Source organism: Colletotrichum costaricense (assembly GCF_030867565.1).
Source record: "Colletotrichum costaricense strain IMI 309622 chromosome Unknown Scaffold_9.1, whole genome shotgun sequence".
Taxonomy (NCBI): domain Eukaryota; kingdom Fungi; phylum Ascomycota; class Sordariomycetes; order Glomerellales; family Glomerellaceae; genus Colletotrichum; species Colletotrichum costaricense.
In genome coordinates this window covers 2,149,769-2,164,910 of record NW_026848238.1, presented here as the reverse complement: position 1 = coordinate 2,164,910, position 15,142 = coordinate 2,149,769, and the positions used below count along the sequence as shown (strand labels likewise).

Here is a 15,142-nt window from a genome sequence, read left to right as displayed (position 1 = left end):
TCGTGAGCCTCGATGCTGACTGGTCAAAAGTTTCGGCTCCCACCGCTTAGCAAAGTGGTGAAACATCGGCTGCATTCTAACGAATGGACATATGCTACCCATATACTATGGCGGAAAAGCGGTAAGAAAGAAAGAAAGAACAAAAATGGGAACGCAAGGCGCACTTGACAAAGGTGATTGCCCGCATGTTCATCGGATCGGTTGACATCAGTTCGTCTGAATTCCGTCCCGATGTCATGACTGACGACAGTCTATCGTGCGGACGCAGTATCTCGCCTTTCGGCTTTGCAAGCGATTCCCGATATGTGGTTTACCATCAACGTTGTAGCGAATGAGAACGTTTTGATTTGTAGTCCTCTGCCTCATGTGAGATGGGGGAGAGCCATGCCTAGGGTTGAAGCTCGCTAGGAGCTGTCCGTTGAGACCCATTTCAAGACCTGGTATGGAATTCAGAGTCGAGATAATTTCCGTCATCCTAAGTTGATCAGTTATTGGCTCCATGACGATGCTCCTGAGAGGCATGCTGAACAACTAAATGTTCTTCACATAAGGAGGCCATTCCATGAAGGTTGAAATGGACGACTCTTGACGAAGCAGCTCTACTTATATCTTACCACGCCCTGTCGACCATCACAACAGCAAACTGATCTCCAAAACGAGTCACAATGGCTTCATCTTCACCAATCGCGTCCGCTTTCTCATGGCTAGGCAAAGAGAACAGTCCAAGCCCAACAATCCAGCCGTACGGCTACATCGCCACTGCCTTCTTGGTCGTCGTCTTTTCCATCTTCCTCAAAGTTTCCAAACACGACGATTTACCCCTCCTGCAGCCACCGCCAAAGTGGTTTAGACCGACCTTCCTAGCACAGATTGAATTCTTCAAAACAGGAAAGGAACTGATTGCGAGAGGGAGAGCCACGTTGCGCGACAAACCCTACAAGGTCCTTGCAGAGAGTGGGGAGATTATTGTTCTGCCCACTCGTTTCGCCAATGTCATCCGGAATGAGGAGGGACTAAGCTTCGGGGCTGTGATCATGCGGGTGAGTTCACAGGGCCGTGAAGACTACCCAGGGTGGTTCTTTAAGACGTTTTATTTGGGGAGCTCTTGTTATACTGACATTTTTGCTCAATTTGTAGGACCTCCATGGCAAAATCCCGGGATTTCAGCCGTTCGGATTTGTTGACGACGATAAGAAGATCCTGCAAGTAGTTGCTCGCAAGCAACTTACCAAGTCGCTCAGTAAACTCCACGAGGTTCTGACTCTGGAAAATACAAGTCGATAGCTGACGAAAATTCATCTGGCAGATACCATCACCGAACCGCTCTCTCTCGAAACCGCGTTCGCAGCAAACCTCATCTTCGGCGAATCTCAAGGTAGATATCATGGCCATCTCCTAGATTCCTCGGCATGCCTTTCTTTGGAACCAAAACTAACAATCGCCGCTTCAGAATGGCACCAACTGCCCCTAAAAGACACGGTCCTCGACCTCGTAGCCCGCCTCTCCTCCCGCGTCTTCCTCGGCCCAGAACTCTGCCGTAACGAAGACTGGCTCCGCATCACAAAGGACTACACTGTCCTCTCCTTCACCGCAGCCGTCAAGCTCCGCGCCGTGCCCTTCCGTCTGCGCCCCCTGCTCCACTGGTTCTCCGCAGACTGCAGACGCACGCGTGAGTCCCTCGCCGAGGCCCAGAAGCTCATCGCACCAGTCATTGAAAAGCGGCGCGCGGAGAAACGGGCAGCCGCTGCCGGAAGCCAGGCTGCTGAGATGTCGGTGTTTAACGATGCTATTGAGTGGGCTGAGGCTGAGGCACAGGGAGGGGCGTACGATGCTGCCACTTTCCAGCTCACGCTCTCCTTTGTGGCTATTCACACTACGACGGACCTCCTTGCCCAGACGCTCATCTACTTAGCCAGGGAGCCGGAGCTGATCGACCCCCTGAGAGCCGAGATCGTAGAGGTCCTGAAAGCCGAGGGATGGAAGAAGAGCGCGCTGTATAACATGAAGCTCCTAGACAGCGCCATCAAGGAGACGCAAAGAATGAAGCCCGTCTCCATGCGTAAGTCCACCGCCCTCTCCATTACATACAACAACCCAAAGCCTCCAATTACTTAATCACTTCTTCGACTACAGTCCTCATGCGCCGCCTCGCCACCAAAGACGTGACCCTCCCAGACTCCAACATCACCATCCGCCGCGGCGACACCGTCTCCGTCGACACCTACAGCTCCATCGACCCGACCGTCTACGAACACCCCGAGACCTACGACATCCACCGCTTCCGCCGCATGCGCGAGCAGCCCGGCGGCGCCAACAAGGCGCAGCTCGTGACGACGAGCCCGGAGCACCTGGGCTTCGGCCACGGCTTGCACGCGTGCCCTGGCCGGTTCTTCGCCTCCAACGAGGTGAAAGTTGCGCTTTGTCACTTGCTGTTGAAGTACGACTGGAAGCTGGCGCCGGGGTCGCCTTCGGAGCCTGTGATTACGGGCGCGTCCATGAATGTGAATCCGAAAGCTGTGGTGATGGTTAAGAGGAGGGTGGAAGAGTTTGACATTGATAATCTTGGGTTTGGGGACCTGGAAGCTTGAGATTCATGAGTCTGGTGGTCTTGTTGTGGAGAACATCTTCATTGAAGCAGTTGATCGTTGCTTCTAAGCAATTTGCTCTCGTTTACTGAAATAAATAAAACATGCAAAAGGGCTTGGACTTGGCTCGAAAAGTAGGAGTCTTGACAGCGTGCTCTCCAGAGGGACTAGAAATCCCATCCCCTTTTCATAGCCTCGTATCAAGAAGACTCAGAATAATGACAAACTCATGAAGTTTACAGGAAGAAGCAACATTTCATGGCTGGAACCTACAACGTGAATCATGACAGGAGAACTACTCACTTGCAAAGCCAAGCCGTTGCTCATGAACTGCGGAGGAGTGGACGACAACAGCACCAAAACCAGCGATAGCAACATAAATAGCCTCGAGACCATTCACCAACGTGATTACCAGCACTCTCCAACGTCATCCATCACGAACAAGTACAAGGATTCAACCATCCGAAGAGACCTTAACGCACCCCATGGAGTCGCGACAAGATTTTGCATAATATCGTGACAAAGACGAGGGCGAGACGAAAGTGCCGAACACTAGCAGGGCCCCAAAAAGCTGCAACTAAGTCATCGAAATCGCCATTGAGGGCCTCATGGTGGCGCCGTAGATCCCTTCTGCACCCCGCTGGCGGCCTTTATAAAGTGGCCTCGTGGAGCGTGAACACTCCGCAAAGCAAGAATGCGCCTCTCTTGAAGAGGCTGTTCGATCGGAGAGGCAAGATCTTGCGTTCCTAGTTGTGTTAAGCGACGATGGAAGGAACTTCATGTTGCATGGATACTTGATTTATGCACCAGCAGCATATGCACCAGCAGCATATGCACCAGCAGCAGACAATCAGTAGTCTCGCCCTCCCCGCTTCTCTACAGTATTCGCGTCTGTATACTCTCAAAGAGGGCTTTAGCGAAAGAATCCGACGTGTCTCAGTCTCAATTAACAGTGTTGTCGTAAGAGGGCCAGGGGAAAATGCACCTAGCAAGTCTGCATCAAGAGGAATTTAAATTCCATGACCCGAGGAGTCTAGCTTCAATGGCAGAGACTGTGTGGGGAGAAACACGTAGCATCTCCGCTGGCCGATAGCATTATATACTTACTTTTTCTTGATCAACACTTGCACCTAGCTACAGGTTACGCCAGGAAACACAGTTGCTCAGTTCAAGGTGTTCCATGCGAGACGGGACTCATGTTACGCCTATTCACACGGGAAAGGGGCAAGGTAGCGATTAGATGGAGAAAATTCCGAGGACACTAAGAGAATGATCCTGCAAAGTGGATGATGCGGAGTACACGTCGAAAATGGGAGACGCAATGTACTTGCTAGATCTTCTGGAGCTAATACGTTGTTACTGAGAAAGACGTTGTACATGGGACAATACTGCAGACTAACAAAGGAGAGACACAGGACCAAGCAGCCGAATACCACCAAAGGGTAGCCAGCGGCAGTACCGTCAGCTAGGCAAGCTCATGTTCCCAGACTTGCGCGCATAGCAACACCGTCAGGAGAGAACCTAGAGGTAGCATCCGACTAGCCAAGTAGATCCCTCCTCAGTATCTCCCTCCAGAATCTTCAGCATCTTTAGCTGAACATCCTATGGAGGGCTGCTCCTTTGTATTTGATTTCGCAAGGTATCAACTCAAGATCTGTCACGTTGCAGGTAGGGTCGCTGGCTGACTTGATCTATCACATCAAGAGGTCTCTTAGACTGAACTGAGAAATCTACAAGCTTTGGCTAGCAACTGTTTGTCTATCGTCTAATACTATGCAAAGTACCCGATAGTTGACAAGTCTGGCAGTTTATACGTCTACGGGATGCTCGAGACGGACTTACAAGCCTCAACGAGCAAGGTACGCCGGGGGGAAGGGTAGTTGTTCAAGGGAGGGAAGAGAACAAACGCCGGAGCGCTTGAGCCAGAGTGATACACACTACATCGTTGAGAGAGACACCGTACTAACAGGAATCGCCCGCTCATCATCATACATTGCCTGCTCGCTCACGTTCACATTGATGCTCCAACGACGCCGAGGTCCAACGGTGTCTCGAACGGCCCGAGAGTGCGCTCATCGCAATAGAAATAGGCTTATGATTGTTTCGCCCACCCAGATGCTCCCTGCGAAGCCATTACCGGATTCAGCAAATCACTTGCGATGTTTGGGGAAAATGTGTGTGTATGGCTGACTAACTTACACTTGAGAGTCAACCGACGTTGAGCTACATCAGACCAACAAGAACGCCTCGTCCAGCAGTCGACAATCCACGCTTAGACTGTAAAGTCTGTGTGGTCAATGTGGGAGCCAAAGAGATGGTATGCCCATGGGAGGAAACCTTAGCATAACATATCGACTGTTTGGACGAGACGGAAATGGTCGCTTCCAGATCACGATATTAGACTTTTTGGCCGATTTACGACAACGTTTTGGGTGGAGGGGTCGACGACGTAGATCGTCCCCGCATGTTGCCTCTTTCGGATGACCGAGTCGGCTCCGACTGAGCGGTTGACTAAAACTCCCATACGGATATCCGTCTCGTTCAGCGGTTGAGATCCGAGAATCAGCCGCAAGCTTACCATTTGTGCCTCGACGAGAGGGATGACATGTCTGCGAGGTTTCTGGAAAATCAGTGTAGTGTAATGCAGGCGCCGGCCACTTTGAGAGCAGAATAGGTAGTGGAAAGACAAGAGTAAAGAGGCCCATTGGAGGAAACTCTATCTGGGTTCTTGGCTGTCAGCATCCGGCACAAACAAGTCTGTGGATGACTCTTTCGGCGTGCAGTTAGTCGTCAGGGGACAGGGCGGTCTGTGACGAGTTCAAGCGATCATTTCTCTCGCTGGGAGCCAGTCTGAAGTCGGGTAGAAACGCCACGCTGTCGATCGGATGCTGCCACTGGCGAGCGAATTGACATCGTTCGTTCGGGGGTGTGGGGGAGAGTAGCAAAGAAGAGGAAGAGGATGAAGTGAGGATGAAGCAGCGCTGCATAAGCTTAGAGCCAGGCGTACGTGCTGCATGCTGCACCGAGTGTTGGGTGGTTGAGTTGGCTTTCGCGTTCATGTTTCGTGTCGCGGCACTTGAGGCCGAGCCGATCAGGCTGATGTGGGCATGATTGCTAAAGGCGAGCGAGGTACGGAGTACGGTAGGCCATGTGCATGCGTGCGAGGCGTCACGCGAAGGTCGTCGACCAGGCTCTAGCTGACAGGAGACGGACGGACTTTTTATCAATGTGTAATTAGCGGGTCTTGGCTAGTCTTCACGACGTGAGGTGTCTGGGGTTGAGCTGTGCATTTCTCATCAGCCTTGGAAAGTCGGGGGCCAGGTGCCAGGCCAGGTCGCCAGGGTAGCGGTATGTTCTGTATCCGTAGTGCTGCTATCTCTCTTGAGTCTCTTCTGGTTTGCGAGATTGAGGAACATCATATACCTTGTCCGAGGCTTCGGCCGATTGCCGCCGAGACTCGAACGGCAGCTGCACCGTGCCACCGTCAGGTAGGACGGGGGAACGCCCACCAGGTGTGTGACTTGCGGCGGGAGGGCGCGCGGAAGGCGTGGCGGCGAGACACTAATTTAGCAAAGGAAAGTCTCCGACAGGGTGAGGCGCGAGGGTGCATTTGTCGTGGAACAGTGACTTGCTGGGCTTGAATTACTCGCAACAATTCTTGCTGACACCTCAATGGCCTGTATCCGTTGTAGAAGATAATTCGACCTGTCATTAGTGTGTCTGCTAGGCCCTCGAGTTTTTGCTTTTTGGTTCAGTTGCCATGATTTGCAGTCTAGAAGTGACTCATTCTGAAGACGGGCTTGGCGAAACGGAAATGTCCAGGGTTGCACCGGTTGCTTGATCAGCCGGAGGATAAGACGAGTGGGAGACGTCCGTAGGAGAGTGATAGGAGTCCCGTTGGAGGAAACAGGTCGGAGGGGGAAACAGGGCCGTGAGATTGAAATCTCGTCAATGATCAGCGTCAACGTTGATGGAGAACCGGAGCTGATTCAACGTCCAAGAAGACCTCCGTTGCGGCGGACGAAGCCGGCGGTGGAATGCTGCTGGGACCAGGGGAGCAGGGAGGCCGCGGGGCCCGGTCCACATTGAATTGACGACTTTTTGGTGTCCAGAATTCGAATTGCTGCTGTGCCAAAAACCTCAGCTGGGTTGCGGTCGGAGGGTAAGACTAATCGACTGTAAAGGCTTATGTAAGGGGTCAGCGACAATCCACAATGGAAGCAGATACTAGTCGTAATTGATCCGCACGCAATTTAGCATATGAGGTCCCTGCCAGGCTGTAAGACAGTGGGTGGGCGGGATATCCGTACGAATAATACGGGTCCTCGATCCTTTGTCGCAAAAGGACTTTTAGATGTGCGGGCCTGATGCGAGATGGAGATGAATAATAATGGTTCAAATATGCTTGTTTGACTGGCGGGAGGCTAGCGGAGAAGTCGCGGAAGACTGGCGGAAGCATGGCGGGAAGTCCGTGGTGGAAAACCCGGTGAAATGACCGGACAGAATGCGTTTGGATAGAGGAGGTCTGATGAGATGGAGCGAGGATGGGAAGCCAATTGTAGAGTGCGATACTTGAATGCAAATAATATTAGTTGTAGCTGGCAGTGATGGCGATGTGGTGGGATAACCGTGGTTGGAGTTCGAGATCGAAACGAGAGGTGCATATTCGGAGAGAGAGAGACCCTTCAAACCTGGACTGCTCTTTCCCTCTTCTCTCTCTACCTCATTGGCTCGCCTTTGGAGGAAGGAAGCTGATTCAGCAGCACTAATCCAAAACAAGACACTGTAGCCCTTCTTGCCTTTTCTTTCTCCACATTTTGCCGGATGACTCGAAACCGATTGCCAGGCCCCACACTCCTGACAAGCGCGGATTTCAGATGTTTTGACTGGCCAATGTGGCTGTCCTTGGCCAGGTGGGCAGTGACCAACCAGACTGTGAGAATTCAATGTGGAAGGAACGTGAAAAAAAAAGAGAAGAAAGAAGGACCAAAAAGTCCAAGGAAAGAACACCGGGAGCAGGCAAAGCGGGGCAGGACCCCATCCCTTGTCCTGGTATTGCCGCCTTTTTACGCCGGCCGCAGACAACGCAACGTGCAGCAGCACAAACTCGGGCAGGTGCTGCTGGCTGCGCTGCTGCTATCTCTCAAGTGGGGCCGCCTTCCCTCGATGTGGTGTCTCCGTTTTCTGCTGTTGTGCGTGTTCTGTGTTCGGCATTGCCATCGCAACCTGCAACATTTCTTGTTGTTTGCTTCCCCTTGTTTCTCTCCACTGTCTGTTGGCCTGCCGCGTGCTTAGCTGCGCATTTCGCTCTCGGAGTTTTGTAGCGCCAACTTGTGCGACGTGTCTGACCTCTATCATCGACGACCATCGCGCTGGATACCTGCGTTTCAACACTGCTGGTATCCACTTTGATCCCTTTTTTTTTTTTTTTTTTTTTTGCCTCTTCTTACTCCGTATGGAGTCTCTCATTCTTCTTTTTTCTGACTGCATCAAGGGTCAGCACACATGCGTCGGGGCCCATGGAGATCTGCTTGGACACCTCCATGACGGGCAGGTGCTAGATGATGTTCAATTTGCATCTGCTTTTCAGATGGAAATGTTTGCAAGTCCACGTCAATGTGTCTAAAACCCCTCAACGAATTGGCTGCCGCTAACGTCTATGTTGTTCAGCTCTGCCGTTGTTGGTAGCCAGCTCTCCCACCTTATACTAGCACGACTAGTCTGACCAAAGAGGGTGTTCGAGTCCCTCGCCGGGTAGATAGATCGTAGAGTTGCATTACGCATTCGCGCACACACATACCGACGAAAAAAGTCACACACACACGCACACACACACTGTGACACTATACACCTCGAAAGCGTCCTTCTTCCCGATGACGCGTGCCTCTACACACGGACACTCATCATCCCATCTCATCTCACTGCTGACCGCCTCTTCTTCGTTCAAGATCGGGGACATCTGTCTATGTACCAACGACCAAGATGCCTCGAGGCAAAACCCCGCGACGGTTGGAAAAAGCTTACTATAGTAGCGACCGGTGCAAGCTATTGCCGTCTCTGACTCCTCCCCGATCTGCCCTCCCACGGGCCACAAGTTACAACGGTTCAAGGAACCAAGGAACCCAACGTTTGGTCTGTGACCTGGGAGGTATCATGGTGGCTCAAGATGGCTCATCATGTACTATCCGTCGACCGTCAGGACTAAGGAATACTATGCCAAGGGAACAGGATGATCCACATAGCCGTACCCCCACCACCTCATGGATGACGGCCGTCTTGCACCCTGGCACGCCTGTGTGTCTGGGTCTCCCCGACAATTTAACAGCTGCGGGTCCTCCCATCGCGCCTCCACCCTGCTGCATCGTCCGTACCTACTTGTACGCAGCGCTGTTAGTCGCATCTGCACGCCTTTTTCCTGGAGCCAAGCCAAGCACGCACTTTCCAACGAGTCCCAGTCTTCCAGACTCTCACTCGTGGCGCTAATAAGGTCCTTTTAGCTGGGTACGGGAGATACGTGGATACGGTATACGGTACCTACATATCCCACTAGATGACGCCCACAACACCACCAATTCCCATGTACTCATCCAGGAAATGCTCTCTGTCTCTCTTAACAGACTAACAGCAGCCTGCCGGGAAGTATGTACCCGTCACTCTGAAGACAAGGTAGTATCTATCACCCCAGTCAGGGTGCCTCGCCTTCGCCCTGCGTGCAACAATACCTCCTGAATGCCCAACATCGTGCTGTACCTCCACCTGTGACCTCGCATTACCTTACTCCGTACCTACTGCAAGTTGTTAGCTACCGGCCGGGCTTAAGACGTCCTAGATCCGGGAACCGACTCCGGCGCAAATTGTCACTCATCTTGACGCATCGTTGATTGGTAATGTTTTCTGTTTGGCTCCCGAGGTCGATCCGATAGACTGCCTGGGCGGCCCCAAGACCCTCTTTATTTTTTTTCTTCCCTCCCAGACCATACGGATGGATACCCAGTAACCCAGTCCTTAGGAGGTAGTTGCTTGCTGGCCCTGGTTTTCTTTCTCTTAGGTTGTTGACGGAAGCTTCTTTTATTTTTCCTCAACTCCCATTTCTCATCCATCAACTCGCTCTCGGGTCGACGGCCACTGGGATTTGTGTATTCCTCCTTTCCTCCGCCGAATGACCGCCTCTTGGTCCGAAGCGCATCTCGACAGTCAGAAACTCTGACACATACACGCTCTCTCTCTGTCACGCAGTCTCAACCCACCGGCTCTTAGCTTCCACCCTTCAGTCCTTTGATCTCTCTCTCTCTATTTCATCCCCTTTAACACGGCACATTGCCGCCTGACTCTTTCGCCTATTCTCCCTCTTTCTCACCATCCATCCCCACGGCATATCACCCCGTACCTCCACTTCCAACGCCTTTTCTCTCCCCGGCACGGGCCAGCCACCGCCACTTTCCGGTCGCCTGGGATCATCGTCACCACCTCTTAATACCAGCTCGACCACTCACTCACCATTAGGTTTCGTGAGACTGAGCATTAATTCAATTCAACGCGCCGTACACAAAAGATTTTGCACCGCAGTGGACAACAACACTTCGCGCATCACACATCAGCCCGTCGGTCCAATGGCGGACCAGGACTTTGAAAAGACGGAACAGGCCGTCGCAGGAGGTAGCCCCGCCGTCAACGAGAAGAACAATACGGCCGACTCAAGTACGGCCCCGCGATCCTCGACCTCCACCGCCGCCGATTCTGAACAGCAACGCGAGGAAGCTCGCCGCAACAACCCCGATGGTTTCACCGCGATCCACGCCGGTATCTCGGTTCACCAGGCCGAGGCCGAGTTTGCGGAACTCCAGCGCGAGCTGTCTGGTCACTCACGCGCGAGCAGAGTGAACAGTCGCAACAGCCGTAGAAAGTCTGAAGATGTCGAGAAGGCTGTCGCCAACGTCAACTCGGCCACACCTTCCTCCGAGTCGGATGGTGAGCAATTTGACTTGGAAGCCGTCTTGCGCGGGGGCGTCGAGGCCGAGCGCGAGGCCGGCATCAGACCGAAGCACATCGGCGCCTACTGGGACGGGCTCACGGTCAAGGGCATGGGAGGCACCACCAATTACGTCCAGACTTTCCCCGATGCTTTTGTCAGCTTTGTCGACTACGTGACTCCCGTCATGAACCTCCTGGGCTTGAACAAGAAGGGTGTTGAGGCTACTCTGCTGGACAACTTCAAAGGTGTCTGCAAGCCGGGTGAGATGGTCTTGGTCTTGGGCAAGCCTGGATCGGGCTGCACCACGTTCCTCAAGACCATTGCCAACTGGCGCGCCGGCTACACCAGTGTTACTGGCGATGTGCTGTACGGGAAGTTTACAGCCGACGAGTTCAAGCAGTACCGAGGTGAGGCCGTCTACAACCAGGAGGACGATATCCACCACTCCACCCTCACCGTCGAGCAGACGCTGGGTTTCGCCCTCGACACCAAGGTTCCCGCCAAGCGCCCCGCTGGCATGTCCAAGAACGAGTTCAAGGAGCAGGTCATCTCCACCCTCCTGAAGATGTTCAACATCGAGCACACCCGCCACACTGTCGTCGGTGACGCTTTCGTGCGCGGTGTCTCTGGAGGAGAGAGAAAGCGTGTGTCGATCGCAGAAATGATGATCACCAACGCTTGCGTTCTCTCATGGGATAACAGCACCCGTGGTCTAGATGCCAGTACGGCGCTCGATTTTGTCAAGTCCCTCCGTGTCCAGACGAACTTGTACCAGACCACCACGTTTGTATCTCTGTACCAGGCCTCCGAGAACATCTACAACCTCTTCGACAAGGTCATGGTTATTGACGCCGGAAAGCAAGTCTACCTCGGCCCCGCCACCGAGGCCCGCGCCTACTTCGAAGGTCTCGGTTTCGCCCCTCGCCCCAGACAGACCACCCCCGACTACGTTACCGGATGCACCGACGACTTTGAGCGCGAGTACGCCCCCGGCCGTTCAGCCGAGAACGCGCCCCACAGCCCCGAGACCCTCGCTGAGGCTTTCAAGACTTCCAAGTTCCAGAAGCAGATCGATAGCGAGATGGAGGAGTACAAGGCGAGACTGGCCCAGGAGACGGAGAAGCACACCGACTTCCAGGTCGCCGTCAAGGAGGCCAAGCGCGGCTCTTCCAAGCGCTCCGTCTACGCTGTCGGTTTCCACCTGCAAGTCTACGCGCTCATGAAGCGCCAGTTCGTCCTGAAGCTCCAGGACCGTTTGTCTCTGTTCCTCTCCTGGTTCCGCTCCATCGTCATCGCCATCGTCCTCGGTACTCTCTTCTTCCGCCTCGGTTCGACTTCCGCCAGCGCCTTCAGCAAGGGTGGTCTCATGTTCATCTCGCTCCTCTTCAACGCCTTTGAAGCCTTCTCCGAGCTGGCGGGTATCATGACTGGACGTGCAATTGTGAATAAGCACAAGGCGTACGCTTTCCACCGTCCGTCGGCATTGTGGATCGCGCAAATCATTGTCGATCAAGCCTTTGCAGCAAGTCGAATCATGGTCTTTTCCATCATCGTCTACTTCATGTCTGGGCTTGTCCGCGAAGCTGGGGCATTCTTCACCTTCTACCTTATGATTCTCTCTGGAAACATCGCCATGACGCTCTTCTTCCGATGCATCGGCTCCATCAGCCCCGATTTCGATTACGCCATCAAGTTCGCCGTTGTCATCATTACCTTCTTCGTCACCACCTCTGGTTACCTCATTCAGTATCAGTCTGAGAAGGTTTGGATTCGCTGGATCTACTGGGTCAACGCTCTTGGTCTTGCTTTCAGTGCCATGATGGAGAATGAGTTCAGCCGTCTGAAACTCACCTGTTCAAGCGAGTCACTCATCCCCTCGGGCCCCGGCTATGGCGACATCAACCATCAGGTTTGCACGCTTGCTGGCTCCACCGCAGGAACCACGCTCGTCGATGGCTCAGCGTACATTGCTGCTGGATACAACTACATCAAGGGCGATCTGTGGCGCAACTGGGGTATCATCCTGGCTCTCATCGTCTTCTTCCTCCTCATGAACGTCACCCTCGGTGAACTCATCAACTTTGGGAACGATGGCAGCTCGGCCAAGGTCTACCAAAAGCCCAACGCGGAGCGCAAGAAGCTCAACGAGGCATTGATGGAGAAGAAGGCAGCCAAGCGCCGCGGCGACAAGCAGGAAGGCTCTGACTTAAGCATCAACTCGGAAGCCGTCTTGACCTGGGAGGACCTCAACTACGATGTTCCTGTCGCCGGTGGAACCCGTCGCCTGCTCAACAATGTCTACGGATACGTCAAGCCCGGCCAACTCACGGCTTTGATGGGTGCTTCCGGTGCCGGCAAGACCACTCTCCTCGATGTACTCGCGTCTCGTAAGAACATTGGTGTCATCCACGGTGACGTCCTCGTCGACGGCATCAAGCCCGGAAAGCAGTTCCAACGCAGTACCTCGTACGCCGAGCAGCTCGATCTCCACGACCCGACCCAGACCGTCCGCGAGGCCCTCCGCTTCTCCGCCCTTCTTCGCCAGCCTTACGAGACCCCCATTCCCGAGCGCTACGAATACGTCGAGGAGATTATTGCCCTGTTGGAAATGGAGCATATTGCCGACTGCATCATTGGCTCCCCCGAGTTCGGTCTGACCGTCGAGCAGCGCAAGCGTGTTACGATCGGTGTCGAACTGGCCGCCAAGCCTGAGCTCCTTCTTTTCCTTGACGAACCCACCTCCGGTCTCGATAGTCAGAGCGCCTTCAACATTGTCCGTTTCCTCAAGAAGCTGGCCGCCGCCGGACAGGCCATTCTCTGCACCATTCATCAGCCCAACGCCGCCCTGTTCGAGAACTTTGACCGTCTTCTGCTCCTCCAGAGAGGTGGCCGCACCGTGTACTTTGGTGATATCGGCCAGGACGCTGTCGTTCTGCGAGACTACCTCAAGCGCCACGGCGCCATCGCCAAGCCCACCGACAACGTCGCTGAGTACATGCTCGAGGCCATCGGAGCCGGATCCGCGCCCCGTGTCGGAAACAAGGACTGGGCCGACATCTGGGACGACAGCGCCGAGCTCGCCAACGTCAAGGACACTATCGGCCAGCTCAAGGAGCAGCGCATGGCCGCCGGCCGGACCGTCAACCACGACCTGGAGAAGGAGTACGCCAGCCCGCAGTTGCACCAGCTCAAGGTCGTCGTGAACCGCATGAACATCAGCTTCTGGCGCAGCCCCAACTACCTCTTCACCCGCCTCTTCAACCACGTCGTCGTCGCCCTCATCACCGGTCTCACCTACCTTCAACTCGACGGCAGCCGCAGCTCGCTCCAGTACAAGGTCTTCGTCATGTTCCAGGTCACTGTTCTGCCGGCCCTCATCATCAGCCAGGTCGAGGTCATGTTCCACATCAAGCGCGCCCTCTTCTTCCGCGAGAGCTCCTCAAAGATGTACAACCCCCTCACATTCGCCGCCGCAATCACCATTGCCGAGCTTCCCTACTCCATCATGTGCTCCGTCGGCTTCTTCCTTCCGCTCTACTACATGCCAGGATTCCAGTTCGACTCCTCCCGCGCGGGCTACCAGTTCTTCATGATCCTCATTACCGAGCTCTTCTCCGTCTCCCTCGGCCAGGCCTTGGCGTCACTGACGCCCAGCCCCTTCATCTCCTCGCAGTTCGATCCCTTCATCATGATCACCTTTGCCCTCTTCTGCGGTGTCACCATCCCCGCCCCGCAGATGCCTGGCTTCTGGCGCGCCTGGCTCTACCAGCTCGACCCCTTTACGCGTCTCATTGGCGGTATGGTCGTCACCGCGCTACACGACCTCAAGGTTGCCTGCTCCTCGGTCGAGTTCAACCCCTTCACCGCGCCGCCGGGTCAGACGTGCGGCGAGTACATGCAGCCCTTCTTCGACAATGGTGGCCCGGGATACCTGGCCAACAACGATACGTCGAGCTGCGAGTACTGCGCGTACAAGGTCGGCGACGAGTTCTACACGCCTCTGGGGCTCAACTTTGATAACCGCTGGAGGGACCTCGGTATCTTTTTGGCCTTTGTTGGCAGCAACTTGATTATCCTTTTCATGGCGGTAAGCATCCCCCACTTCAGTCCCCTAATGGATGATTCAAGCAGTTACTAACGTATTCAACAGAGCAAGTTCCTCAACTTCAACCGCAGATAATCATACCCACCCCCAAGCCCGCTTCGCAACGCGATTCGCATCCTGCTTTTCCACTTTCCTACTGTCAGTTGATTTAACAGCATCAGCATCGTCATCACCCGATAGGTTCCCAACTCGGCCGCGTCTTTTCAACAGGCCAAGAACTATGTTTTGTCCAAAATGGAGTCTTTTGGTTTTGGGAATATCGACACCAAAATTTTCGGGAGGGTTTTGCGAATTCATATGAGAAGATAGAGGAAGCCTTCATTGCGCACAGTACACACATCACATATCGAGCCATGAGATAGCATGGTTTTTTGTCAAGAGCTGCGAGATGTACACACGCACATCACACCCTAGCATAGAGCTTTTTACGTAATTTAATAGACACGGCCAAGAGACTGTATGTATGAATTGAAAATGAGA

General features: G+C 53.9%; 4 protein-coding genes across 4 annotated transcripts; 3 read left to right on the top strand and 1 right to left on the bottom strand.

Annotated features, from left to right (window-relative positions):
• Positions 1–665: 665 nt before the first annotated feature.
• Positions 666–2,588, top strand: CCOS01_09528 (ent-kaurene oxidase; the record flags this gene model as incomplete). The annotated part of the gene is made up of 5 exons (XM_060457686.1): positions 666–1,040; positions 1,138–1,240; positions 1,307–1,375; positions 1,451–2,059; positions 2,134–2,588. The coding sequence occupies 5 exons, from the start codon at positions 666–668 to the stop codon at positions 2,586–2,588; spliced, it is 1,611 nt and encodes a 536-aa protein (XP_060312386.1).
• Positions 2,589–6,069: 3,481 nt separating this feature from the next.
• On the bottom strand, positions 6,070–6,297 carry CCOS01_09527 (uncharacterized protein; the record flags this gene model as incomplete). Its single annotated transcript, XM_060457685.1, has 1 exon — positions 6,070–6,297. The coding sequence occupies one exon, from the start codon at positions 6,295–6,297 to the stop codon at positions 6,070–6,072; it is 228 nt and encodes a 75-aa protein (XP_060312385.1).
• Positions 6,298–8,567: 2,270 nt separating this feature from the next.
• CCOS01_09526 (uncharacterized protein) lies at positions 8,568–9,068 on the top strand (the record flags this gene model as incomplete). Its single annotated transcript, XM_060457684.1, has 1 exon — positions 8,568–9,068. The coding sequence occupies one exon, from the start codon at positions 8,568–8,570 to the stop codon at positions 9,066–9,068; it is 501 nt and encodes a 166-aa protein (XP_060312384.1).
• Positions 9,069–10,195: 1,127 nt separating this feature from the next.
• Positions 10,196–14,737, top strand: CCOS01_09525 (ABC-2 type transporter; the record flags this gene model as incomplete). The annotated part of the gene is made up of 2 exons (XM_060457683.1): positions 10,196–14,644; positions 14,708–14,737. 2 exons carry the CDS (start codon positions 10,196–10,198, stop codon positions 14,735–14,737), a joined length of 4,479 nt encoding a protein of 1,492 aa, XP_060312383.1.
• Between the last annotated feature and the right edge of the window lie 405 nt (positions 14,738–15,142).